At 48.9% G+C, this 24,646-nt stretch overlaps 2 protein-coding genes across 3 annotated transcripts; one reads left to right on the forward strand and one right to left on the reverse strand.

Moving 5' to 3' along the window:
* Positions 1-522: 522 nt before the first annotated feature.
* Positions 523-9,067, forward strand: htra3b (HtrA serine peptidase 3b). Of its 2 annotated transcripts, XM_067261294.1 has the most exons (9): positions 523-1,288; positions 4,257-4,356; positions 4,444-4,666; positions 6,054-6,248; positions 6,635-6,667; positions 6,888-7,002; positions 7,262-7,319; positions 7,427-7,522; positions 8,002-9,067. In XM_067261294.1, exons 1-9 carry the CDS (start codon positions 874-876, stop codon positions 8,168-8,170), a joined length of 1,404 nt encoding a protein of 467 aa, XP_067117395.1. In that variant the 5' UTR covers positions 523-873; the 3' UTR covers positions 8,171-9,067. The 2 variants fall into 2 exon arrangements, with proteins under 2 accessions (XP_067117395.1, XP_067117397.1); XM_067261296.1 differs by lacking the exon at positions 6,635-6,667.
* Positions 9,068-12,324: 3,257 nt separating this feature from the next.
* acox3 (acyl-CoA oxidase 3, pristanoyl) lies at positions 12,325-24,467 on the reverse strand. Its single transcript, XM_067261333.1, has 18 exons — positions 24,440-24,467; positions 23,717-23,934; positions 23,189-23,422; positions 22,758-22,832; positions 21,891-21,980; positions 21,304-21,447; positions 20,950-21,038; positions 20,596-20,692; positions 19,586-19,768; positions 19,337-19,459; positions 19,112-19,232; positions 18,797-18,913; positions 18,564-18,677; positions 17,623-17,738; positions 16,040-16,214; positions 15,274-15,341; positions 15,009-15,095; positions 12,325-13,033 (listed from the first exon to the last, which is right to left on the reverse strand). The coding sequence occupies exons 2-18, from the start codon at positions 23,885-23,887 to the stop codon at positions 12,914-12,916; spliced, it is 2,124 nt and encodes a 707-aa protein (XP_067117434.1). The 5' UTR covers positions 23,888-23,934; positions 24,440-24,467; the 3' UTR covers positions 12,325-12,913.
* Between the last annotated feature and the right edge of the window lie 179 nt (positions 24,468-24,646).

A 24,646-nucleotide genomic window follows, 5' to 3' on the forward strand; every position in this document is an offset into this window, starting at 1 on the left:
TAAAAACAGCGCAACATCTGCGTAGGAACTGACCGAGCGACTGGTCATATTAAATTGCCCTTACAAGGGACCGTTAAAAAAGCATGCCCTCATTCACATCCATCACAGCCAGGATATGAATGACCTAATGTTTTCAGAAGACAAAATCACGCATGTGTGGTGCGCTGCGTGGTTTGAAGACACCGTTAATTGCATCCGCATCCCCGGTAAACGGGGATTGTGGTGACGGGGATTGATACCGTGTCAGTTGATTTGGCCCCTGTTGGGCTTTTTTCCCAAGATGCGGCTCATGTATTGAAAAGATGAATCACGATCCAAAGATGATGATGATGATGATGATGAAGGAGGGAGGCCTGCAGCACAATCCCCGCCTCGAGGACGATGCCAGGTCTCCTCCTCCGCCATTCCGGTGATTTGGGGGCCGAACCAAACAAACGGCCGATATTGTCTGGATGTTCCTTCAAACCGGAGACAGAACGGCTCTGCCTCGGCTGTTCAGATGCACGTTACTGGTGAAAATGTATCAGAATTTTTGCAACTAACTTTCAGTTACTGGGAGCGCTTTGGACGCACCGTTATGCGCGGATTTGGGATGATTTTTGTTTAGTTCTCTTCTTCTTTTGTAATCTGGACAAAGGAAAGACTGCGGGTGAGCCAAACCGTCTTCCAGTTTCGAAGAACAAACAGATGCATATCCTGCAAATGTAAATTGGTATCTGGAAAGTGATGCGTAAAAGTTTGCAGCGTTGCATCGTCGATACCGATGTCTGTTTTATGACTAACATGATTTCCATGTAAATCTATTTTCCCATTTTCTTTATTGACCTAGTTGATCATTTTTTGTACCAAAGATTCGTTTTGATTTCGATCACAATGCAAATCCTACTCTTAGCCACCGCTGTGCTCTACACCGCGCAGCGCGTCAAAGCAGAAGCGAAAACGAAATGCTCAGCGCGGTGCGACGTTAGTAAGTGCCCAAGCCCGAGCTGCCCGAGCGGTTACGTCCCAGACCGCTGCAACTGTTGTCTGGTTTGCGCGCAGGGAGAAAATGACCCGTGCGGGCGCAAAGACGACCTTCCCTGCGGCGACGGTCTTGAATGCAAGAACCCGGCGGGGAAGCGTCTCTCCAAGGGCTTCTGCCAGTGCAAACTGGGTTACAAAGTCTGCGGCAGCGACGGGAAGACTTACGGTAACGTCTGCCAGCTGAAGGCAACCAGCCGGAAATATCTGCAGCAAGGGCAACCCGCTATCACCCACACCCAGAAAGGCCCCTGTGACACCAGCATAGGTAAGTCATTTGTTTATTAAAAATAAATAAATAACGTGTTAGCGATGCAAACTGTACGTTCAGTCAAACTCCATACAGACTAAAGCGGATTCAGTACAAGTGCTATGACCTGGACTGTGACTGACCGTGGGACAGAACGTGTTAAAGGGATCTGCGAGTAACAAGCTGCCTCCTAAAGAACGAGTGTACATTGTAGTAGCGTTTTTGTTAAACTGTTAAACCAACGTGTTTAACTGAGTTTTCCCTTGCGCGTCTTTATTAGCACATCCTGTCTGGTTGTATGCAGCCTAACTGTCCCTGCAGATGAGGCGTTTGTTTCTTCTCCTTTAGCAGAACTCCTCTTAAAATGGGTCAGGGGAAATGAACAGCACCGTAATAGTTTCCCCCCTCAAGGACATTCTGTCGTTAAAACATGACCTCACACCAACCTGCGTGTGGAGGCTTCCTAACGGCACGTTAAAGGAGGAGGCAAGCTGTTGTAAACACACGGATATTGTAAACACAAGCCACGATGTTATACAATTCTACAAATCAGTGGGAGAAAAACAAAAGACCATCTTCTCAGGGGGAAGGACAGAGAAGGAGGGAGAAGGAGGGAGAGAGGTGATGGAAAGGGGGTAAACCAGGGTTGTTTTCCTTTTTTTCTTTTTTTTTATACGTAGACGCAGTTTTACACTGATGAGCGGAGCAGAAGCAGTCTCTCACAGTAGAAGGAACCTCGGGTACACTTATCACACACCAGCCGAACCCCACTGGAGGTCTGGAACAGGAAACAGGAAGCACAAAGTCATGGTATACCTAGTCTGCCCTGCCTGACTAGGATCAAGGGGGTTGTGGAGAAGCACATGACCTTGTCACATGACCTTGTCACATGACCTTGTCACATGACCTTGTCACCCAGCAAGACCAGCGACTGGAGTTCGATGGGTTTACTTGCAGGTTTTCTTTAATAGCTTTAAATCCCCCCCCCCCCCCCCCCCCCCCCCCCCACAAAAGTATTCTTTACAAAAAAGTAGCATGTGGCAAATTCCACGATGAACCACATCAGAAGTCCAGTTCTTTCCACCCTGGTGGGTTTATGTGATAGGGGAGGGACTAGGCTGTTTGGATGACTGAAGAACAAGCCCCATTAGACACCCCTGACCGACCCTCATCCTGTCATTGTGGCAAGCCAAGCATGGTGACCTCAAAGAGACTTCTAACAGGACTCCTAATCAACCAATTACTCTACTCAAATATCTCATTGTTCCAAATAGAGACTTCCTGTCTTGGTTGTGAGTCTTTGGGTGAGCATGACAGGCGTCTAGACAAGTCTGCTTTGCCTTGAGAACAAACACCTTTTATTCCCTGTCGCTTCAAAACCCTGTTGATCCTCAGTATTTAAAGAAGGATTGAACCCGGAACATTTTTTGGATATTAGTCTCAACAAACGCCAGCCAACACAACCTACAAAACAGTCTTTTGGTCCAAACCCACATTTTCCGAGACACATCTTCACCCTCCAAGCTGGCCTGACTGGCTCCTAGACGGCAGCACTGCAGTGGACCCTGCTCTGAGGCACAGCCCAGGCTAAGGTATTATTATTTAAATGTTCGACACCACCACCCGACCACTGAGATCTACCGATCCAGCTGGGTTTCCACGTGCGTTGCCAGGATTGTGCCATCGCCTGGCTGTGCTGACGATTCGGTTAATGGACTGAAAAGGGGGACAATATCTTAGTCAGACCGTGTGTCCTGGTGAATCCCTTACACTGCACTTTGCGGACTTTGCTGTGCCAAGTTCGGCTGGTTTGCGGACGGCTCGACGGATGGATGACGTGGCAGAACCCAGAGCTGTTCCTCCCCTCAGCTCACGGTGGTTCGGAAAATCTCCCAGTCCTCCTCTGAAGGGATGAAGAGAGGGAACAAAGAGAAAGATGGATGCACCCTCCCGTGACTGTCTACATGTGCCCCGCAGTGCTGTGTTTGAAAAGATGTCACCAGACATCATGATCCTCCTATTTAGGTCGGCAGAACATCCTTATTGAGACTCCGGGTGCATTTGAAACGTAAACTCGGGCAGCTGTTGTAACTCAGCTGTTGTAAAAAGGGCACACCAGGTGGAGGGACACAGTGTCCACTGTTTATCTAAGCGAGCTAAAAGAAGCCCACCTTAAGTATTTGAAACCACCGGTATTCAAACACTTGAGATTCTGTTGACCTTGTGCAGATGCTATCACATCACCATGGTTACTGTTGGCGCGGTTACTCCAGTATGGCTGTGTTTCTTAAATAACCCCTCCAGTAATTATTCTAGTTTACAAGCTGCACCCCGCCAAGGCCCTGGTGAGGCTGGGGCGGAGGCTGGGGTTGGGGCGGAGGCTAGGGCGGAGGCCAGGACAGCTCACCACACTGAGGCTGTTTTTAGACCAAAGCCTCTGATAAATGAATAAGAATGTCAGACGTGCTGCAGCTGCAGAGAGTAGCAGAGTTGCTAACACGAGTCAGAGAGTAGCAGAGTTGCTAACACGAGTCAGAGAGTAGCAGAGTTGCTAACACGAGTCAGAGAGTAGCAGAGTTGCTAACACGAGTCAGAGAGTAGCAGAGTTGCTAACACGAGTCAGAGAGTAGCAGAGTTGCTAACACGAGTCAGAGAGTAGCAGAGTTGCTAACACGAGTCAGAGAGTAGCAGAGTTGCTAACACGAGTCAGAGAGTAGCAGAGTTGCTAACACGAGTCAGAGAGTATCAGAGTTGCTAACACGAGTCAGAGAGTAGCAGAGTTGCTAACACGAGTCAGAGAGTAGCAGAGTTGCTAACACGAGTCAGAGAGTAGCAGAGTTACTACACGAGTCAGAGAGTAGCAGAGTTGCTAACATGAGTCAGAGAGTAGCAGAGTTGCTAACACGAGTCAGAGCGTAGCAGAGTTACTACACGAGTCAGAGAGTAGCAGAGTTGCTAACACGAGTCATTCTTCCTGCCAGTGTAGGTACTCCTCAACCCAGCAGTCCCAGGTACAGGTTCAACTTCATTGCCGACGTGGTGGAAAAGATCGCACCTGCCGTGGTGCACATCGAACTCTTCCTCAAGTAAGTGTGTGTGTGTGTGTGTAGGTGTGAGCCTCCATTTCCCGACCTCGGACCTTTCGTCCCTTGACATTTGACCTCCGACCCCAGGCACCCTCTGTTCGGGCGGACGGTGCCGCTCTCCAGCGGGTCGGGCTTCGTGATGTCGGAGACGGGGCTGATCGTGACCAACGCCCACGTGGTGGCCAGCACCGCGCCCGTGTCGGGCCAGCAACAGCTCAAGGTGCAGATGCACAACGGGGACGTGTTCGAGGCCACCATCAAGGACATCGACAAGAAGTCCGACATCGCCACCATCAAGGTCAACCCGCTGGTGAGCAGCGCGGGGGAGAGAGTGTGTGTGAGGGGTTGGGGGTCAGTGTGTGTAGGTCAGTCTGTGTGTCTGCAGGTCAGGGTGTGTGTGTCTGTAGGTCAGGGTGTGTTTGTGTGTGTTTGTAGGTCAGGGTGTGTGTGTGTGTGTGTAGGTCAGGGTGTGTGTGTGTCTGTAGGTCAGTCTGTGTGTCTGCAGGTCAGGGTGTGTGTGTCTGTAGGTCAGGGTGTGTGTGTGTCTGTAGGTCAGGGTGTGTGTGTGTGTGTGTGTCTGTAGGTCATGCTGTGTGTGATATGTTTGGCACAGAGCCATAAACACAGCCCTGCATCATCAGGTATTCACCTACATCTGCCGACATTGCAACAGACCCATTGTTCATTGTCAAGAGAGAAAGACATGATTGTCTGAACGGAACAAGACAGACACTCTTAGGATGTTGTTGACACCCGTACGCTGACTAATAGAACATTCTAGGTTCTACACTGTAAAAATATAGTGTTCTTAGTGTTCTGGGCTGGGTCATAAAAGAACAGCTGGATTGTTCTCGATAATGCTGAGGGGAATATCTGCTTGACTCTGTGGGAAAATACTGAAAGAGGACCTGGACCTAATTTAAAATCTTTAATTTGGTATTTTTCCAGCATCAGATTCCTAACCTGTGTTGAATCAAGCTCACTTCTTGCTTTTTGGTCACAAAAACACATCAATCTTTATTGGCTTCATTGTCTTGGAATTCCCCTTTAACATAAATCAACATTAGTCAGAGGTTGTGAATGTTTATAGCTTGTGTCATGTAATGTTTATGGTAGGATTAATAAGACTTAGTTCCAGTCAAATATCCCCCTAGGGATGGGCTGAATGGTTCTGCCCCAGGTGCTTGGCTCATAACAAGGCCGTACCACTGTAGGTAAACAAGGGGGGATTTAGGGGGATTCTAAGAAGGGTATAAGTCTGCAAGGTTTTTCATCAACTTAAATCCTAACGGGCTTAAATATTGGATCGATTGTGAGAATGGCAACGCCTAAGGGCTCCACCTTGATTAGTTACAACTCGGTACGTTGTGTCATGTAGTAATAACGTTTCTCCCTCAGAGCTTAACTCACACACCCGCAAACTATCTGTCCCGAGAGCACATGTTTTTACTTACCCTCCCTTCTCTCTCTCCCTCCCCTCCCTTCTCTCTCCCTCCCTTCTCCCCTCCTATCCACTTTCATTCCATCCACATGCCTCCCCTATGTCTCTCTCCCATCCCCCTCTCTCCTCCCTGCTACTTTCTATTCTCCCTCTCCCATCCCCCTCTCTCCTCCCTGCTACTTTCTATTCTCCCTCTCCCAAACCCCTCTCTCCATGTACCTCTCTCTCTCCTGTCATCCCTCCATCCCATAACCAGAAAAAGCTACAGGTGCTGTTGCTAGGTCACTCTGCCGACCTGAGACCGGGGGAGTTCGTGGTTGCCATTGGCAGCCCGTTCGCGCTCCAGAACACGGTTACCACGGGGATCGTGAGCACGGCTCAGAGGGACGGGAAGGAGTTGGGAATCAGAGACTCAGACATGGACTACGTCCAGACTGATGCCATCATCAACGTGAGGGAGCACACACACACACACACACACACAGCTACACTGAAACACACACACACACAGCTACACTGAAACACACACACACACACAGCAACACTGAAACACACACACACACACACACAGCAACACTGAAACACACACACAGCAACACTGAAACACACACACACACACACAGCTACACTGAAACACACACACAGCAACACTGAAACACACACACACACAGCAACACTGAAACACACACACACACAGCTACACTGAAACACACATACACACACACAGCAACACTGAAACACACACACACACACAGCTACACTGAAACACACACACAAAGAAAATCATAGAAAAACACACACTGTCTGATGATTGGATTGTTCTTAATCTTGTTACAGTACGGAAACTCCGGAGGCCCACTGGTTAACTTGGTAATAATACATCTAATATCTACCCTAACACATACAGTATCTAATATCTACCCTAACACATACAGTATCTAATATCTACCCAAAAACATACAGTATACTAATGTACTATAATACTGAACTAGGATGTTGAGATACGCCACAAGCCTCTAAATGCCCCTAAACATGTGTGTTTGTCTGTGTGTGTGTGTGTGTGTGTGTCTGTGTGTGTATGTGTGTGCAGGATGGGGAGGTGATAGGTATCAACACTCTCAAGGTGGCAGCAGGAATCTCATTCGCCATCCCCTCCGACAGGATCACGCGCTTCCTCAACGAGTCCCAGGACAAACACACCAAAGGTTTGTGTGTGTGTCAGGTGTGTGTGTGACGTGTGTGTGTGTCTTCCAGAGGTTAGGTCCCTGTGTGTGTCAGGTGTGTGTGTGACCTGTGTGTGTCTCTTCCAGAGGTTAGGTCCCTGTGTGTGTCTCTTCCAGAGGTTAGGTCCCTGTGTGTATGTGTGTCAGGTGTGTGTGTGACCTGTGTGTGTCTCTTCCAGAGGTTAGGTCCCTGTGTGTATGTGTGTCAGGTGTGTGTGTGACCTGTGTGTGTCTCTTCCAGAGGTTAGGTCCCTGAAGAAGCGTTTCATTGGAATCCGGATGCTCACCATCACACAGGCGTGAGTCTCTTTGGGCCTCTAGAACTAACTCAACTTTGGCAGATGTCTCTACTGTACTTTCTGCTATATGTCTAACGTGTGTGTGGGTGTGGTGTGTGTGTGTGTAGGCTGGTGGAGGAGCTGAAGCAGCAGAATCCAGACTTTCCAGACGTCAGCAGCGGCATCTACGTCCACGAAGTGGTGCCTCACTCCCCCGCCCAAAAGTATGTCTCTCTCTCTCTGTCTCTCTCTCTGTCTCTCTCTGTCTCTCTCTGTCTCTTAGTCTGTCTCTCTTTCTGTCTCTCTGTCTCTCTCTGTCTCTTAGTCTGTCTCTCTCTCTCTCTCTGTCTCTCTTTCTGTCTCTCTGTCTCTCTCTGTCTCTTAGTCTGTCTCTCTGTCTCTCTCTCTGTCTCTCTCTGTCTCTTAGTCTGTCTCTCTCTCTCTCTCTGTCTCTCTTTCTGTCTCTCTCTGTCTCTTAGTCTGTTTCTCTCTGTCTCTCTTTCTGTCTCTCTCTCTGTCTCTTTCTGTCTCTGTCTCTCTCTGTCTCTTAGTCTGTCTCTCTCTGTCTCTTAGTCTGTCTCTCTCTCTGTCTGTCTCTCTGTCGCTATCTCTCTGTTGTTTCTCTCTCTCTTTGGTTCTCTCTATCTGAGAAAAAGTGAAAATTGTTATTCTGATGTACTAGTCCTCCCTCCCTCCCCCCCAGAGGTGGTATCCGTGACGGTGACATCATCGTGAAGCTGAACGGCCGCCCCCTGCTGAGCACGGCCGAGCTGCAGGAGGCTTTGCTGCAGGAGGCCACGCTGCTGCTGGAGGTTCGCCGTGGCAACGACGACCTGCTCTTCAACATCCAGCCCGACGTCATCATGCAGTAACCGCGGCGACGGAGGGGAGGCTTGTGAGGCCAAAGAGAGAGAGACCCTGTCAACACTGCGGTGGACGCTGGTTTGGGGTCAGTTTGGGGATGAGTGACTTGTTGGTTGCAGGTTGGGAGTCTGGAGGGAGGAGCTGATCCCAGATCTGTCTTTAAGAGCCGATGGGACGACAAATAAATAAAACTGTAAAACTGTTTTGTTCTGACCTCAAGGCTGTGAAAGACCTTCGGATGACCCTCTGGAACATTCTGGAATCTCCAAGGGCTGACTGTTTAAATCGCCCTGTGACATAAGACTCATTCCATCGTTTTTGTTGTTTATGTTTTTTCTGTTTACATTGTTGTTGTTCCTATCTAAAGGGTGTACCGTTAGTATACAAACCACGTTCTTGAAATGTTTTCCAATTCTCCAAAAGGATGACAACATTGGTGAGACAAAGTTTAGACCGCAGCTCGATGTTGATGTCTCTACCGTGAGAGTGTAGTGTGGTCGCCGGTTGGGGAGAGTAGCAATTTTATCTTTTTCTTCCACTCGTCTCCAAACGCTGTCACTGTCGGAGACCACACAACAACACTGTGACAACACCGTGAAAACACCGTGACCAAATGTGAACATTGTTCCCTGCTTAGTTCTGTGTTAAAAGACGCGAGGAACCAAACGATGTTGTTTCGCTGAGCGTGTTCATCTGCATCACCCTGCTGCTAGACGGCGGGTTGGACCGGAGTTTTCAAAAGACTGCTTACTTTATCGATCGCTTATCATGAATGATCAGAACCTCATGTTTACATGCAGTAACCGGGGTCGTCACCAAGGCTACGCCTCGAGAGAAAGATTTATACAGGACTGTTTCTCTTCTGTTTTTTTTTCAGCAAAAATAAACATTTCATAAACTTGTAATGGCGTGTCAAGTCGTTAAATGCCTCTTAAGTATTTCCTCCGTTAATGACTACTCTATCGTTAATCCGGAGTTTATAACTCCACCACTGCAGACTTGTTCAGCGGCCCCACAATTTGGAGTTTGTCTCCAGCATGAAATACCCGCCAGACAAGCAGTAAAAATTCTGGAACTTTCCAAGTGTTCCCCTTCAATGACCCCTGAGGGAGCGCATGCAAAGAAATCAACCAATTGAGAAACAGCGTCTTTCTTTCTCTCTAATCAGCCGTGAGGAGTTAAAGATGTTATTGTAAGGGTTTAAAATAGCTTTATTGTTTTTCTCCGCCTTGTTGCTGGTCGTAAATGTATTCCTAATTTACAGGAGGTCGTCTGGGTGGAATGCATGGAGGGGATCATTTAGATGGAAATGACACAAATGACTAAATGTAAATGACAAAATGACACAGAAACACTCACCTAGATTTAGAACAGACTGAAGCTGCTGTAAAAAAATATCAGGTTAACTTCTATAAAACATTCTTCGTCTGATTTCCCTTCAGAAACACTGAATAGCCTATCCTATTTTCTTACAAATAAAACGTTTTTCACTTAGCAGACGCCTTTATCCAAGGTCACGTGGAGGGTGGGAAGGGATCTGAAACGTCAGCCTCTTGATATGCAGTCAAACGCCCTCTCCCCTGAGTGAAACCCATCACCGACAATGGCCGGGTTTCCCAGATTCGTTAAGAAGCTCTTAACGCTAAGAGCTTCTTAGGAGCGTTCTAAGAGCGTTCTAGTGCGTTCTTAGAACGCTCTTAAGAAGCTCTTAGCGTTAAGAGCTTCTTAACGAATCTGGGAAACCCAGCCAATAACGTTAAGGTATTATCTTGTAATCGATGTTGCCAGGGTGACTGGCACGAGCACAAGCCTGCTAACTGTCAGGGTTGTGTCTGAAGGCTGCTACTTGTCAGATACGGTGACCTCTGTGGGATTGGCTCTGTGATGACTCCAAATAAGAAAACATGTGTCTGGATTAGTGTGAAGGGATGACATAACTACCCCCAACAATATTTTTAAATTTAACTCCTTTATCAAGCAGTACAACTTTTTTTTGTATCAACTGGTACAGCAGTCGGTGCAACACCGGCAGTGTCGTGCCTCAGTCCGTGATACTACTTATTAGTGAGATCTCGCACACACACACACACACACACACACACACACACTCAGAGTCACAGCCAAGATGTATGGGTTTTGCCTTTGCCTTTGCCTTGCACCTGTCCACGTGAAGCTATATTCAAGAAAACATCCATGATCAAAAGACACATTTGCAAAAAGAAAGTAAAGAAAAGGATGAAAAACAAGAGTTGAAGACATCCAGGGTACAGTTTGAGCTGTCCCATCATGCATTTCACCACACTGCTGATGTCTGGTCCTGAACACTCAAAATGGGACAGATCTCTTTCTGCTGAGTAGCCTGTTCTGTAGTTCAACCAGGCGTTACTTCTGATCTGGTTGCTGTGACGACAGCTGGAGACGGGGCTTTGATAACAACCTTCCAGTCTCACTTCCTGTTGGGGTTTGGCAAAGAAGCCTGATGGTTTCAAGATGGCCGCCTTTCGGTGTCAGTGATTTAGGAGCTGTCTGTTCACAAGGCGAGCGGTTCACACACACACACACACATGTCCCACATGCCACGATGTTGAGCTCCCAGACTTGCTGAGAGGGGAGAACATACAGTTCTATAAGTCACCCTTTCACAGTCTCAGGTCAGTAATGACACAACTCAATTTCAATAGAGAGAGAGAGAAAGAGTTTGAACACACCTTTATTATTCCTTTACTGGTTGGCTGGACATTACACTCCATACCATATTAACACGCCCCAAAGAACACAATACATCAATAGAGAGAGAGAGAGAAAGAAAGAGGAAATGAGAAAAAATTAAATAATAGAGAGTGATGAAAACCGACAGGGAGTAAGAAGGAGAGGGGGGGAGAAAGAGGGAGGGTGGAGAAGGAGAGGAAGAGTGATGTACCAGACATGAAGGAGGGGAGGAGGAGGAGGGGTAAAAGGATTCAAGGAAGAGGGTGAGCGAAAGAAAACAAAGTTGGATCAGGAGAGAGCGATGGAAGTTGAACCACACGGTCGGTTCTCCCTCCTCGAGTCATAGACTTCAGGAGTTGAGAGATGGTGAGATACACCCTCAACATGAGATAAATACTGCGACCAAAATCCAACCAAAGCCGTATACATCCTGAACCCCTCGGGTCTGTCCTCGTACTGAGAGGAAAAACTGCAAAAATAAACTGGCCCTGTAGTTAAGTAGGCCTAATAGAGATATATCTGCACTCTGTTATTTTATTGTTCAGCTTGCCGTATTTAGATAGCTGCTGTGATTGATATGTTGACGTCGCACTGTCAAAGAGAGTGGATTGTTTAAGTAGAAACGATTACTATAGGAAATCTCGCTTCCTTCTAACTTGCAGGCAGCGGCGTTCGTTGATCATTAATCACTTTGAAAATGTTTCCACTAGGCTAAATAAGATCCAACTATCATGTAGGAACAAGAGTGGTGTTTATACTCCATGACGCCCTCCCTCTCCAGTGATCCACATGCCTTACGAGGATGTTTTCGTTCAAACGATCGTTTCAAGAGATTGTCTTAGTGAAATATTTTGTCTAAACCTTAACAAAACATATGGAGAATGTACCCCTTCCTCTGAGATTAGGTCAGCTCTACAAGTAGGACAAACATGATCTGCAACCAAATATAGGAAAGTATGTCCTAGTTGACCGATCCAAGAGAGGGCAAGAGTGGTTTGAGTTGAATAATGCATGTTTTCTGTCCAGACAAGATAAACTAACAGTAACACGAAAGTAGATGAACTCCCTAACTGGGTCAAAAGAAAATTCAAGGGGTTTGTAACTTTGGAGCCACTAGTTGGATAAACATGGATCCATAGACCTCGCCGAGGGTTAAAATTAGAAGTCTGGCATGGCTTGCGGAATTTTACAGAACTGGACCGACAAGAAAACGACGCGCGGCAGTTTTTAGATGCGTGTTTAGAGAAGGATATAATTCAATTTTGATTGGAATGTCCAGTGTTCATTTTTACATAATGAGAATATAAAAAACAATGTACGAGAAAAGAATTCTGAGAGGTTGCGGAGCTCCAAAAAATTTAATTGTTGCTGTGCTTGACCATAGACTAATTAATAACTGCTGGACCAACGTACTTAAAATAGATTATCAAATTATTCCACATGAGCCAATATATTTAATTAAACAAGTAAAAATCATTTTATTTCATTTCAATATTTTACAAATATTCTGAAATATTTTCCCAGTCCTTATCACGATAGTGATAGTGAAGTGGTATTAATAGGCCTATATTAAACCTTAGACCTCCATTGCTTTATTTGGCAATTCAACTTAGCAAACCGTGTCACTAATATATCACAAGTAAATTCATGAATTAATATAATTAATGACAATATACAGCAGAATGTGAATTTAAAAGCAACATATTGCAATGTTAGAATAGATCATTTCCACTGAATAATGTCTAACATGTATTGGAATATAGATATTCAGCAGATGCTTGATCTTGTTCTATGATAAACACAATACAATCCAGAACTTCCCTTTAAAAGCAGCGATTCCAAAATTAACATCCCCAATTCTTTTCGCCCTCCGGAACAGTGATATTAAAATGGTGGACTTCTGGTTTGAGACGGCTGATTGACTTAGATTAAAGTTAAAAGACGTTGACTTAACAACCGAGGAAAGAAAGAAGGTTTTGCTGTGGGGCTTCCTGTTGACCTCTGACCCTCACAGAACCCGTAACTCACAAGGTTCCAGAGTTTTAGAGCTTGGCCCGGAGAGAACCCACCTCTGGCTTGTCGGAACAGAACTCTTTCCACCAGGACGGCCGTTCTAGAACCTTGTTCCCCTGCATCACGGAGGACCACAAGTTCTTGTACAGCTGGAACACAGAGAACAACAGGATGTGTTAGAGGTGGTAGGGGTGTGTGTGTGTCTGTGTGTGTGTGTCTGATCTAGCAAACCCCTCCAGTCCACTCACTAACAGTCAGACTAATCACTACACATTAGAACCGGATGTTTGTGTGTGTGTAACACGTAGGTTAAGGCCTCCAAAGATTTAGAAAGCTTTACTGTCCGTTCTTGATGGGAAAATACGTTAACATAAACATAAACATCTGTGTGTGTGTGTGTGTGTGTGGGTGTGTGTGATTAGACGCAGACCTCATCTTCACTCTCCCCCTCACATCTCTCCAGTATTAATCACAAAACAACCAGACTCCATGGGTTAAAACGTGACCACAGCAGCAGTGTGATAGCTGCATGCATAGTTGCTGTTTATGAGTTGATGGCTTCAGTAAATCTGGGTTAATGAAAGTTCTGGAAAGCGGTTGTGATGAATGATGAGTTGAGCAGCTTGAGTAATGCTGACTACTACAGACAATATTTACAAAAACAACGTCTGTGTTTTTCTCAAAGTAGAATACGCATAAACACAAACGGTTCCAATGTGGATCAGTGATTTGCTACACTGTGAGTGGACTGAAGTGGTTGCTACATGAGACACACACACACACACACAGTGAGTGGACTGAAGTGGTTGCTACATGAGACACACACACACACACAGTGAGTGGACTGAAGTGGTTGCTACATGAGAGACACACACACACTTATGTAACTGGGTTGCCAGAATAATAACTCTCTTCAGATCTTTCACATCAGTGATATCCTCTTCTGGAAGTTAGACACACACACAATGGTGGTGGTTAGGGTTAGGTGGGGGTCATAGAACAACTCTCACACGCACACACAACGATGGTCACAAACTACACTGTGTCGTAAAGGCACACAGTCTCTCTTGCCCTCACTCCCCTCAGTTCTGAGTCCAGTCCCCTGACTAGGGACCTCAGTCTGACTCCCCCCAGCCCTCCTCCAGCTTCCCTGCGCCTTCCAGAACTCCGCTCTAAGGAACATTCCGGAACTCCCCCATGATTCCGGGAGCCTCATTGTGGAACTGCGAGGCTGTGAAAGAGAGAGTCGGGCGTCGGAGCGACACCTCCCTGACCTCATCTGGCCCATCCCCAATTTACCGGGAGTTTGTCGTTAACACACAGTGTGTGTGTCCTGAGGTTCTACACACAATGTGTGTGTAGCATCTTCCAGTAACACACAGAGAGGAGCCAGAGCCTGCAGTCATGTTCCAGTAACACAGAGAGTGATCCCACTGTAAACAGACGTGATCCCAGACTGACCCAAGTGTGTCAGCCAGCACAGGGTCACGAGGGTGGGGAGAGCGTGCGTACATGTGTGTGTGTGGATATAAAAAAGAGAGAGGGGAGTAAAATAGCAAAGAAAGAAAGAGGCCTCTGTGTGTGTGTGTGTGTGTACTGTGTGTGTGTGTGTGTGTGTGTGTGTGTGTGTGTGCTTTGTTAGTCCGGCTGTCTGGACAGTGAATTCAGGATGCAGTGTTTTCCCTCTCTGAAGACTAACAGCTGTTTCGTGCACCAGCGTGTCGGAAAACATCTGCAACAACACATCCTTAGAGAACCTCCATCGCCCGGTAGGGGAAGCACACAGGGGTGGAGCTTAACGGAGGACCGCTGTAAAACTGTCTGCAGCACATGCTGTCTGCAGGTGCTGCAGACACTCTGCTGTTGGGCTTGATATGGTGTCGTGGATGCTGTGGCATTTCCTCCTGTTCACACGCACACCAGAGTCCCTGAGCTGAGGCGCGCTGACTCCACCCGGCTGGGGTGGGCTTTGGCTGGCTTAAGATTCAAAACCAGGTTGCCCCGAAAAGCCTTTTTTCTTCTTTTTCTAGTTAGTCAGGGCTGAGACAGATCTGAGTGGATTGAGGAGGAGTGTAGGGGTGGAGGAGTGTAGGGGTGGAGGTGGAGGAGCTTATACAGTCTTACCTCTCCGTCTGCCTTGCCGATGGGTGAGTTGAGGATGAAGTCCGGGGGGGCGATGGCATCTACCAGGGTCACAGCCTCATCCTTCAGCTGGGGGAGGAGAGGGAGGGAGGGGAGAGTGACGGAGGGAGGAGAGAGAGAGGGAGAGTTGTATAGTTGAGATAGATGGAGAGGGAGAGAGAGATTATTTAAGAAAGAAAGAAAGAAAAGCAAGCTAGAGGAAAAAGCAAGAACCAAAGAAATGAGTAAAAATCTGGTGATTCTGTACCAGAGAGCAGAGAGTGAGGATGGCGATCTGGACTGTTTCAGCCGGCTCCCTCCCAGAGATGTAAGCACCTGCAGGAACACAGCAGCGTCACAGGACAACCTCAGGACAACCTCAGGAGAACCTCAGGAGAACCTCAGGACAACCTCATTCATTCATTCAGTCATTTGGCAGACGCTCTTATCCAGAGCGACTTACAGTAAGTACAGGGACATTCCCCCGAGGCAAAGTAGGGTGAAGTGCCTTGCCCAAGGACACAACGTCATTTGACACAGCCGGGAGTCGAACTGGCAACCTTTAGATTACTAGCCCGATTCCCTAACCGCTCAGCCACCTGACTCCCATCAGGACAACCTCAGGACAACCTCAGGAGAACCTCAGGAGAACCTCAGGAGAACCTCAGGTGACCTCAGACAGCAGGCTTCAGGATTCACAATAAAAACAACTATCAACTATCTAACAACTATTGGTGAAAAGTCTCGACACAGTACAGGTAAGGACTGACCCTGGTACAGCTAAGGACTGACCCTGGTACAGCTAAAGACTGACCCTGGTACAGCTAAGGACTGACCCTGGTACAGCTAAAGACTGACCCTGGTACAGCTAAGGACTGACCCTGGTACAGCTAAAGACTGACTCTGGTACAGCTAAGGACTGACCCTGGTACAGCTAAGAACTGACCCTGGTACAGCTAAGGACTGACCCTGGTACAGCTAAGGACTGACCCTGGTACAGCTAAGGACTGACCCTGGTACAGCTAAGGACTGACCCTGGTACAGCGTGGCCATGTGGTTGCTGAGGCTCCAGAGGCCGAAGAGGCAGCAGAGGCGCTGCAGGACTGGTCTGAGGTCAGCCGGGGTGTCCTCGTCTCTCGTCAGGTCGTGGAACCTCTGCAGGACCGTGTGCTCGATGTAGACGATGGCCAGAGAGCGGGAGTAGTACACCTGCACACACACACACACAGACACACACACACACACACACAGATTCACACATGCGTGTGCGCAGACAACCACACAGAGAAATATGTGAGGGCCTCACACACAGATCACTTCACACACTCACACCTCACAAGCAGAATAAGTCACCCTCTTTAGCACTTACTCCCCCGATCGCTTCTTTCAACACACACGTCTTGTGGCAGCCCTGGATCCCCTGCCAGGGGAGACACACACACACGCCCTGCTCTGAACAGCGCGAGTTGAGGGTGTGTTCCTGCTTGTTGACATCAGGTGCCGTTCGATGTGGACACGCTCTCTCCAGCCTGGCTGGTTCTGTCCAGACTCACACATGTGGTTCAACTTATGATGTCACAGACATGCTCCCTCTGTTGAGCCTGGGGTCATCGTGAGGGGCTGGGTGACATCATTGCGTGATGTTATTGCACGAGTGTGTGTGTGACATCATTGCGTGTGCTTGTGTGTGTTGTGACTGTAACAGTATCTAGAGGAATGCCAGATCTGGTCATAGTGAAGGATTAGGTCATTGAGGATGACGCTGTGTGTGTGTGTGTGTGTGTGTGTGTGTGTTTGCACGAGCATGTGTATGTTTTGAGCAGATTACGTACACCAAAGTAATACAGGATAAAGCTTCCAGTCTTACAAAGCAATACAACCTTTCTGTCTGTGTGTGTGTGTGTCTGTGTGTGTGTGTGGCACATGCTGACAGTAAAACGATGAAGATGAGGATTTGGGTGCATGTCGACAGAGACAGAACGCTGCCTTGGTCTGTAGTCAAGCAGGGACACGACAGCCCCTCTGAGCGAGGATGACGAGGGTGGTGATGAAGAGCGTAGAGAGCGTGCTCAGTCTGAGGCCTCTGCTGGAGTGAGGGGGTGAGTGTGTGAGGGGGTGAGTGTGCGAGGAGGTGTTTGGTTTGGCCGACCTCACAGGAACACAGGCCGACCGGACGCGAGGCGTGATGTTGTCCTTATCTAAACCCTCTATGCAGCCAGCGTGTGTGTGTGTCTTTAAGTGTGTGTCACTGTGTGTGTGTGTGTGTGTCACTGTGTGTGTGTGTCACTGTGTGTGTGTGTGTCACTGTGTGTGTGTGTGTGTGTGTGTGTCACTGTGTGTGTGTGTGTCACTGTGTGTGTGTGTGTGTCACTGTGTGTGTGTGTGTGTGTCACTGTGTGTGTGTCACTGTGTGTGTGTGTGTGTGTGTGTGAGCAGGAGCGTGGGAAAGAATCTTTGTGCCAGTCACACAACACTGGCACTGGGAACATGACTGTGGTAACTGGATGACAATGTGTGCGCATCTGTGTGTGAGTGTACATCTGTGTGTGTGTACATGTGTGTGAGTGTGTATCTGTGTGTGTGTGTCTACGTGTGTGTGTGTGTGTGTGTTTCTTACCTGGCTGTTGTTGCGGGCCTCAAAGTCGGCCTTCCCAGAGTCCCTCTCCTGTGCCAGCCTCATGTCACTCGCCCTCAGCAGGAAACACACCAACCACCTGTACGCTGCCAGGGGAACTGAGGAGAGGAGAAGGGGGGGGGGAGGAGAGGGAGGAGAGGAGGGGCAGGAGAGGAGAGGAGGAGGAGAGGGGGGGGAGCAGGAGGAGAGGAGAGGGGGGGAGAGGAGGAGAGGAGAGGGGGAGGGAGCAGGAGGAGGAGAGAGAGGAGAGCAGGAGAGGATAGAAAAGGAGTTAGGGTTTTGTTAGGCAATTACAATTGGGGAAGTGTGTGAGAGAGAGAGAGAAGAGCTTAGAAAGACCAAATGTGTGTGTGTGTCTGTTGGTGTGTCCAAGCTCTCCTCACGCTGTTGCAGGTGTGTGTGTGTGTGTTTCCACAGCTTCCCAAGTCATGGCACTCAGGCCAGTCAGTGACATCATCAGTAACCCCGCCCAGTCCAGACCGACTGAGCGGGCCATCTGGGTCTGTAGCGTTACTCACTGAGCAGAAACACCAGGAAGTCAGACCAGGAAGTCAGACCAGGAAGTCAGACCCCTCATATGAGGCAGACGACCCTAATACACACGTGGATAGAACGAACAATCTGTTGTCGTAGAAACGTTTGAAATGTGAAGCTGGTCGTTCCAAAGCGACGTTCAGAGGGAGGGTGAGTGGTGTGATGTCAATAAAGGACCCAGATGTCTGGCATGTGTGGACAAGAGACCTGCGCCAAGCTACACACACACACACACACACACGCTTTGTGCTTGAAAAAGGAGTTGCCTGCCTGTGTGCTTTACCCTGGAAGGGCATTTGACCTCAGTTGGAAAACACTGCAGAACACAGGAGATGCATAAGGTTGAGTGTGTGTGTGTGTGTGTGTGTGTGTGTGTGTGTGTGTGGTACCTGCAGAGTCCATACACTCCTCCACGGTGGCAGCAGTGAACCTGGTCTCCAGGATGTTGTTGATGTCGTCCAGGAAGTTGACAGACTCCAGCGGAGATTCTATTTTCACGTTGTCTACACGCACAAACACACAGAACCCCAATTCATGACCATATATACTGTATATTATAAACACCTGAGGCTGACAATGATTGTGTGAGTGTGTGTGTGAGTGTGTGTGTGTGTGTGGTCACCGTGCTGTGAGGTGTAGCTTAGCAGGTAGTTGCTGGTCTGCTGCAGCAGGACGTTGTTGTCTCCTTCATACGTGCAGTTAGGGTCGTTGTCGTTCCGGATGTCTCCCAGGCGGTTCACTAGGGGGCAAGGATGCAAGGGTAGGACACAAGGCTAGGAGGCAAGGGTAAGAGACTAAGAGACTAGGAGGCTAGGAGACTAGGAGGCGAGGACACTAAGAGACTACATTTAGTCATTTAGCAGACGCTCTTATCCAGAGCGAATTACAGTACTAGGAGGCTAGGAGACTAGGAGGCTAGGAGGCGTCAGGTACTCACTGGCCAGGTATCCGTGGCCCCCACAGGCCTCCCTGCACTCCTGGATGCCCCTCTGGGCTGTCCAGGAGCCCAGGGGCTTACTGGAGCAGGACAGGGCATGGATCTCTCTGCCCAGCTCTGCCTGAGGGGGAGAGAGAAACAGAGATCATGCTGATGTTCCATCTTCTTCTTCTTCCCTCCTGCTCTTTATTTAAATGTTCTACATATCCCTCCCTCCCTCCTCACCTGTCTGTCGCTCTTGTCCCTCATCATCATTCCGATCTGCAGCTCCACAAAGTTCATGAAGAGGGACTTGGAGAAGTGGTCCAGGGCGTAAACAGCCGCCAGGTAAGGGATCAGCCGCCATTGCTGCCAGCGACACACAGGGAGTCAGGACTGCCTTCCTCTCTCTTATTCTCCTTTCCTGATCCTTCCCTCTCTCCTCCCCTCTCTACCGCCCACTCCTCCCCCCTCCCCTCCCCTCCCCTCCCCCACCTGCAGCTGGTACTCCAGTACAGGGATTTCCTCTGTGTCTCTGGGCCCAAACTGCCGGCGCGTTGCGGAGAAGCGGATCGCCACGGTGATGGCCAGCTTGAGGTTGACCACCGCCATCCTGGAGATGGACACCCTGCCCCCGGACAGGGCGCCCAGGGATGCCCCGAAACGCTTGTTAGGGTCCTGGGGGGGGGAGGGGGAGGGAGGGAGGGAGACAGAGAAGGAATTAACATTCTGATTCTTGCCTGTGTGTGTGTATGTGTATAGTGTGTGTGTGTATATATGTGTATAGTGTGTGTGTATGTGTATAGTGTGTGTGTGTATGTGTATAGTGTGTGTGTGTAGTGTGTGTGTGTCTCCCCTGACTTTATTTGTTTTCTCTGATACCTCCTCTCGTCTAGTTCCCATCATTAACTCTAACAGAGCCCCAAACTCCCTCTCTGCCCCCTTCCTCTCTCTCCTCTCCCCTCCTCTGTGTTAGTTTGGAGGGAGGTGCCCCAGGGCGCCAGGCGTGGAGGTCTGACACCAGAACGTTTGTTTTCCTGCTCTTCACTGCACATCCCTCTGTCCCTCCAGAACAGGCATCCTGCCATGGTCCACACAGGAAGAAACCCTAGCCTGGCTCCACACACACACACACACACACACACACAGCCTAGCTACACACACACACAGCCTAGCTACACACACACACATCAGTGAGGGGTGATGGGACCCATCTCAGCTCAATCTGTCACGGATCCAAGAGGGAAAAGGAAGGTGGAGGACTGAAGGATGGGGGTGGAGGACTGAAGGATGGGGGTGGAGGACTGAAGGGTGGGGGTGGAGGACTGAAGGATGGGGGGGAGGGATGGATTTAGAGGGATGGAGAGAAGGTGGATTCTCTTTAGGAATGGAGAGATTCATAGAGGGATGGATGGAGGGAGGGATGGATGGAGGGAGGGGGGGAGGGATGGAGGGAGGGAGGGAGGGAGGGAGGGAGGGATGGGCAGGGAGGCTTCCTTGTGTACCTTGAAGGGAGTGACGTAGCGTCCTTCTGGCGTGACGTCCCCCGTCTTGTTGAGCAGGTTCTCTCGAGGGATCCTCACGTGGTGGAACAAGGCAAACCTAGAGAGAGAGAGAGGAGAGAGAGGAGACAGAGAGAGAGTCAAAGAACAGTAAACCCTCATTCCATAGAACTTCTTCCTTTGCTGAAATTCTAGAAGTGAACACTGTCTATTCCAGCAGCACAGGCTGGCGCTGCCCTCTAGTGGCTACACAGGAGCACGAACACACTTAAACAATACTTCAGTAGTGCAACAGAAGTGTCAACAACTGGTCTTCGGACCCCTGTCTTCTCCTGGGTCCTGTGTGGGTGGACCTACCCGTTGTCCAGGCCGTTCTGGCCCAGCTTCTTGCCCATGTCCCCCACCAGAACCCCAGGCATGGCCAGCAGTGTCCTGGGGTCCCTCACCTGGGAGAGGAACAACAGAGAACAGACCTCAGCATGTCCACATCCACACAAATCAGGAGATGTTTGGTACACTGTAGCACTGAGAGAGGAGAGGAGAACAGGGGGGAGGAGAACAGCAGAGGAGAACAGGGGGGAGGAGAACAGGGGGGAGGAGAACAGGGGGGAGGAGAACAGGGGGAGGAGAACAGGGGAGAGGAGAACAGGGGAGAGGAGAACAGGGGAGAGGAGGAGAAGAGCACAACAGGAGAGGAGAGACATCCAGTACCTGGACCACGAAGGAGTGCAGCCCGTGGCAGGCCCCGTCCGGGGTGTACAGCTGGGCGTACACCACGGCGTGAGTGGCCGTCTTCCCCAGGTTTCCCACCCAGAACTTAGCAGCCTCGAAGTCTGGGGAGTGGATCACAAACTCCTGGAAGCAACACACGGTTTCACACGAGGAGGAGAAGAAGATGTTCAGTGAGGTGTGTGTGAGGGGGGGTTAGGCGTGTACTTCACGGTGTGTGTGTGTGTGTGTGTGTGAGGGAGGGTTAGGCGTGTACTTCACGGTGTGTGTGTGTGTGTGTGTGTGAGGGGGGGTTAGGTGTGTACTTCACGGTGTGTGTGTGTGTGTGTGTGAGGGGGGGTTAGGTGTGTACCTTACGGTGTGTGTGTGTGTGTGTGAGGGGGGGTTAGGTGTGTACCTTACGGTGTGTGTGTGTGTGTGTGTGTGTGAGGGGGGGTTAGGTGTGTACCTTACGGTGTGTGTGTGTGTGTGTGTGAGGGGGGGTTAGGTGTGTACCTTACGGTGTGTGTGTGTGTGTGTGTGTGTGTGTGTGTGAGGGGGACCAGGCCAAAGGGGCTCCCTCCACCCACCTGTGTTGAGGGATCGTACTTGGCTGTCGTCCTCATGGCCCTGGTGTTGCTGCCATGGCTCAACTCTGTCAACGCAAAACACCCAAATGTCTACGGAGAGGGGGGGGGGGGGGGGAGGGGGGGGGAGAGAGAGAGAGAGAGAGAGAGAGAGAGAGAGAGAGAGAGAGAGAGAGAGAGAGAGAGAGAGAGAGAGAGAGAGAGAGAGAGAGAGACATGAACAGGTGCAGCACAGGAGGCCAACTAGGTGACCAGTGGGTTAGATATGTAGCTGCCGTTCCATGCTGCCTTTGTTGAAACAGACCAGCGCTACGTTATAAATGTGCTTCTCAAACTGTCATGTACAGCCCTAGAAAAAGTGTTTTAGTTACAACAGTGTAACCTTTCTGATGAGGATAAGAGGCTATAAAATGGGAATGTTAGATAAAAGTAGACCATTGGCCAAAGGGCATATTTGCATGAGAGGTTGAACTGAAATAGCATAACAGCAAGGACACTAATAACCCCTGAGTTACATGTCGATTTCCATGATTTTGCAAACCCTAGACCGCAGGAAATTAAGGGAATATGTGTGGGACTCAGGTGGCTGACTCAGGTGGCTGAGCGGTTAGGGAATCGGGCTAGTAATCTGAAGGTTGTCAGTTCGATTCCCGGCCGTGCAAAATGAAGTTGTGTCCTTGGGCAAGGCACTTCACCCTACTTGCCTCGGGGCAATGTCCCTGTACTTACTGTAAGTCGCTCTGGATAAGAGCGTCAGCTAAATGACTAAATGTAAATGTGTGTGTTTTGTGTGTGTGTTTGTGTAGAAGACTGTGTGTGTTTATATGTGTAGAAGTGTGTGTGTGTCATGTACATGTGAAGTTATATTACCATCATGTCTTCTGTGTTTTGAACAAATGAGTTATGTCTCTGTGTTCCCGAGTTGGCCACAGTGGACCCAAACATCTGAAAACACAACAGAACACACAGATATAGAATGGAATAGAACAGAAAGGAATGGAACTGGAATATGGCAGATTAGAACAGAATTTGGGTTCACAGTCTCAATCCACAAGTTTATCTCAGGGAACGTTCTAGAACCAGGAACAGTCCACATGGTAAAGACAATGCCAGCACTTTGCTGAGTGGCCTTGACAAGCACAAAAGAAGAGGACAGTCGACCTTTTTGTCAGCCCAATGGAAGACCTTCTGACAACAGTCACCAGTAAATCTGTATATAACAAACCCTAACTTATAACCCTAACCCATATTATGTTACGTGCTATAAGTGGTGTTAACCCAACATGGCAAAGGGAGCTCACCCCCTTGTTGAGGAAGTACTTGGCGCCCACGGACCAATCGTAGCTTCCCAGGCAGTCGTTGAGGATCACAGTCTTCCAAGGGTTCTGCATGATGTCATCGCGGGTCAGGAAGTCGTACCGGAACAGCTGCTTGACCCTGCGGAATGTCAGCTCTCGCATCGTCTCCAGGGAAACGTCCTCTCCCGGCTGGCGAGCGAACAGCGGGTCGTTTTCTAGCGTGGTGTAGACGTGTCGCTGTAGGGTTAGGGTTAAAGCCAGCGCCCGGTCAGAGACAGACAGGGGTTAAGGTCATGCTTACAACTAGGGTGACCAGATTTGAGTTTGTGAAAAAGAGGACACTTCGTCGCGACGACGGGGGAAGGGGAGGGGGGGGGTGGTCGGGGGGGGGGGGGTGGTCGGGGGTGCTGGTCGTGTATTGCATGCTGCACATGGGGCCATTAAATTACATGCATTGATGTGTTGACATGGTTGGTGTCTGCTTGTTGTGTGGTTATTGTGCGGTTGTTGTGTAGCTGTTTCATAGCCTACCTTGAAAGCCATTATATCCTCTCCCTCCATGAAGAGAACCATGTCCTTCCAGTTGAAAGAGGCTCTCTTCCTGTACAGGTCCAGGGGCCCGCTGGGGAGGTCTGCAAGGCCGTGGTCAGGCTTCTCTCCCTGATCCGACTTGGCCTCCATGAAGTCACCAGGGACACTCATGCCGCGTAAGGCACTTGGTTCTTCCCGCGAAATGCGATTTTACCGAGCTATTACAAAAGGAAAAGAAACAATGGTATCTGACTCGGGAAAAATTATTACTGCGAAAGTCCTCTCCCACAATGTGAGACAGAGGGAGGGGGGGCGGAGGGCATGGACGTTCGAGTCACGTACAACTATTATCACAACGATCAAAGTTCAATTTTAATTCAGTTCTAATAACCAACCATTACATCAAGCCGTAATGTATTATATAGTCCAGAAAATACAACTGTCATCCAATGTGAAAGACTAGATAAGTTTAACTGTGTTTACTAACTGTACACTGCAGTGTATTATATAGGCTAACTGGAAGTTTGATAACAGCATCTCAAGTCATAGGTTAGTGCAGTTACGTAACCTAGTGAAAACATCGCCCTTTTCCTAAAATTATTTTATGAATCAGTTCGAAACGCATCCATGGTTAGTGTTTTTACGTAAAAAATATCTGTTGAACAATTTTAATAAAGGACACATATAAAAACAAAACAGCAAACAGTTTAACTTGTCACTCACCCACTGTTGTGGACCCGGAGCGATCTGCAAGAGCGTAGTGCTAAATGACGCATGCTTTGTGCGACGGATTTGTTGTGGTTCTCAAAAAATAATTTTTTTATCCAGCGTTGCCCTATAAATTATAGGGCCTCACTTAGCATTCAAAATTGACCAACACGCGTTTGCATCCCTGTGCAAATCGTATGTGCTTTAGTACTCATGCATTCT

Source organism: Osmerus mordax, chromosome 23 (assembly GCF_038355195.1).
Source record: "Osmerus mordax isolate fOsmMor3 chromosome 23, fOsmMor3.pri, whole genome shotgun sequence".
Taxonomy (NCBI): Eukaryota; Metazoa; Chordata; class Actinopteri; order Osmeriformes; family Osmeridae; genus Osmerus; species Osmerus mordax.

Bases quoted from the DNA above. Each gene is read 5' to 3' on its own strand.
- htra3b (XM_067261294.1), top strand. From the start codon at position 874: ATGCAAATCCTACTCTTAGCCACCGCTGTGCTCTACACCGCGCAGCGC. The intron at 1,289-4,256 runs GTAAGTCATTTG...CTGCCAGTGTAG, and splicing joins CCCCTGTGACACCAGCATAG to GTACTCCTCAACCCAGCAGT. The intron at 7,523-8,001 runs GTATGTCTCTCT...CCTCCCCCCCAG, and splicing joins CCTCACTCCCCCGCCCAAAA to AGGTGGTATCCGTGACGGTG.
- acox3 (XM_067261333.1), bottom strand. From the start codon at position 23,887: ATGAGTGTCCCTGGTGACTTCATGGAGGCCAAGTCGGATCAGGGAGAG. The intron at 21,448-21,890 runs GTGGGTGGAGGG...TGTTGCTTCCAG, and splicing joins AGTACGATCCCTCAACACAG to GAGTTTGTGATCCACTCCCC. The intron at 15,342-16,039 runs GTCAGTCCTTAG...GTGTTCCTGCAG, and splicing joins CATGGCCACGCTGTACCAGG to GTGCTTACATCTCTGGGAGG.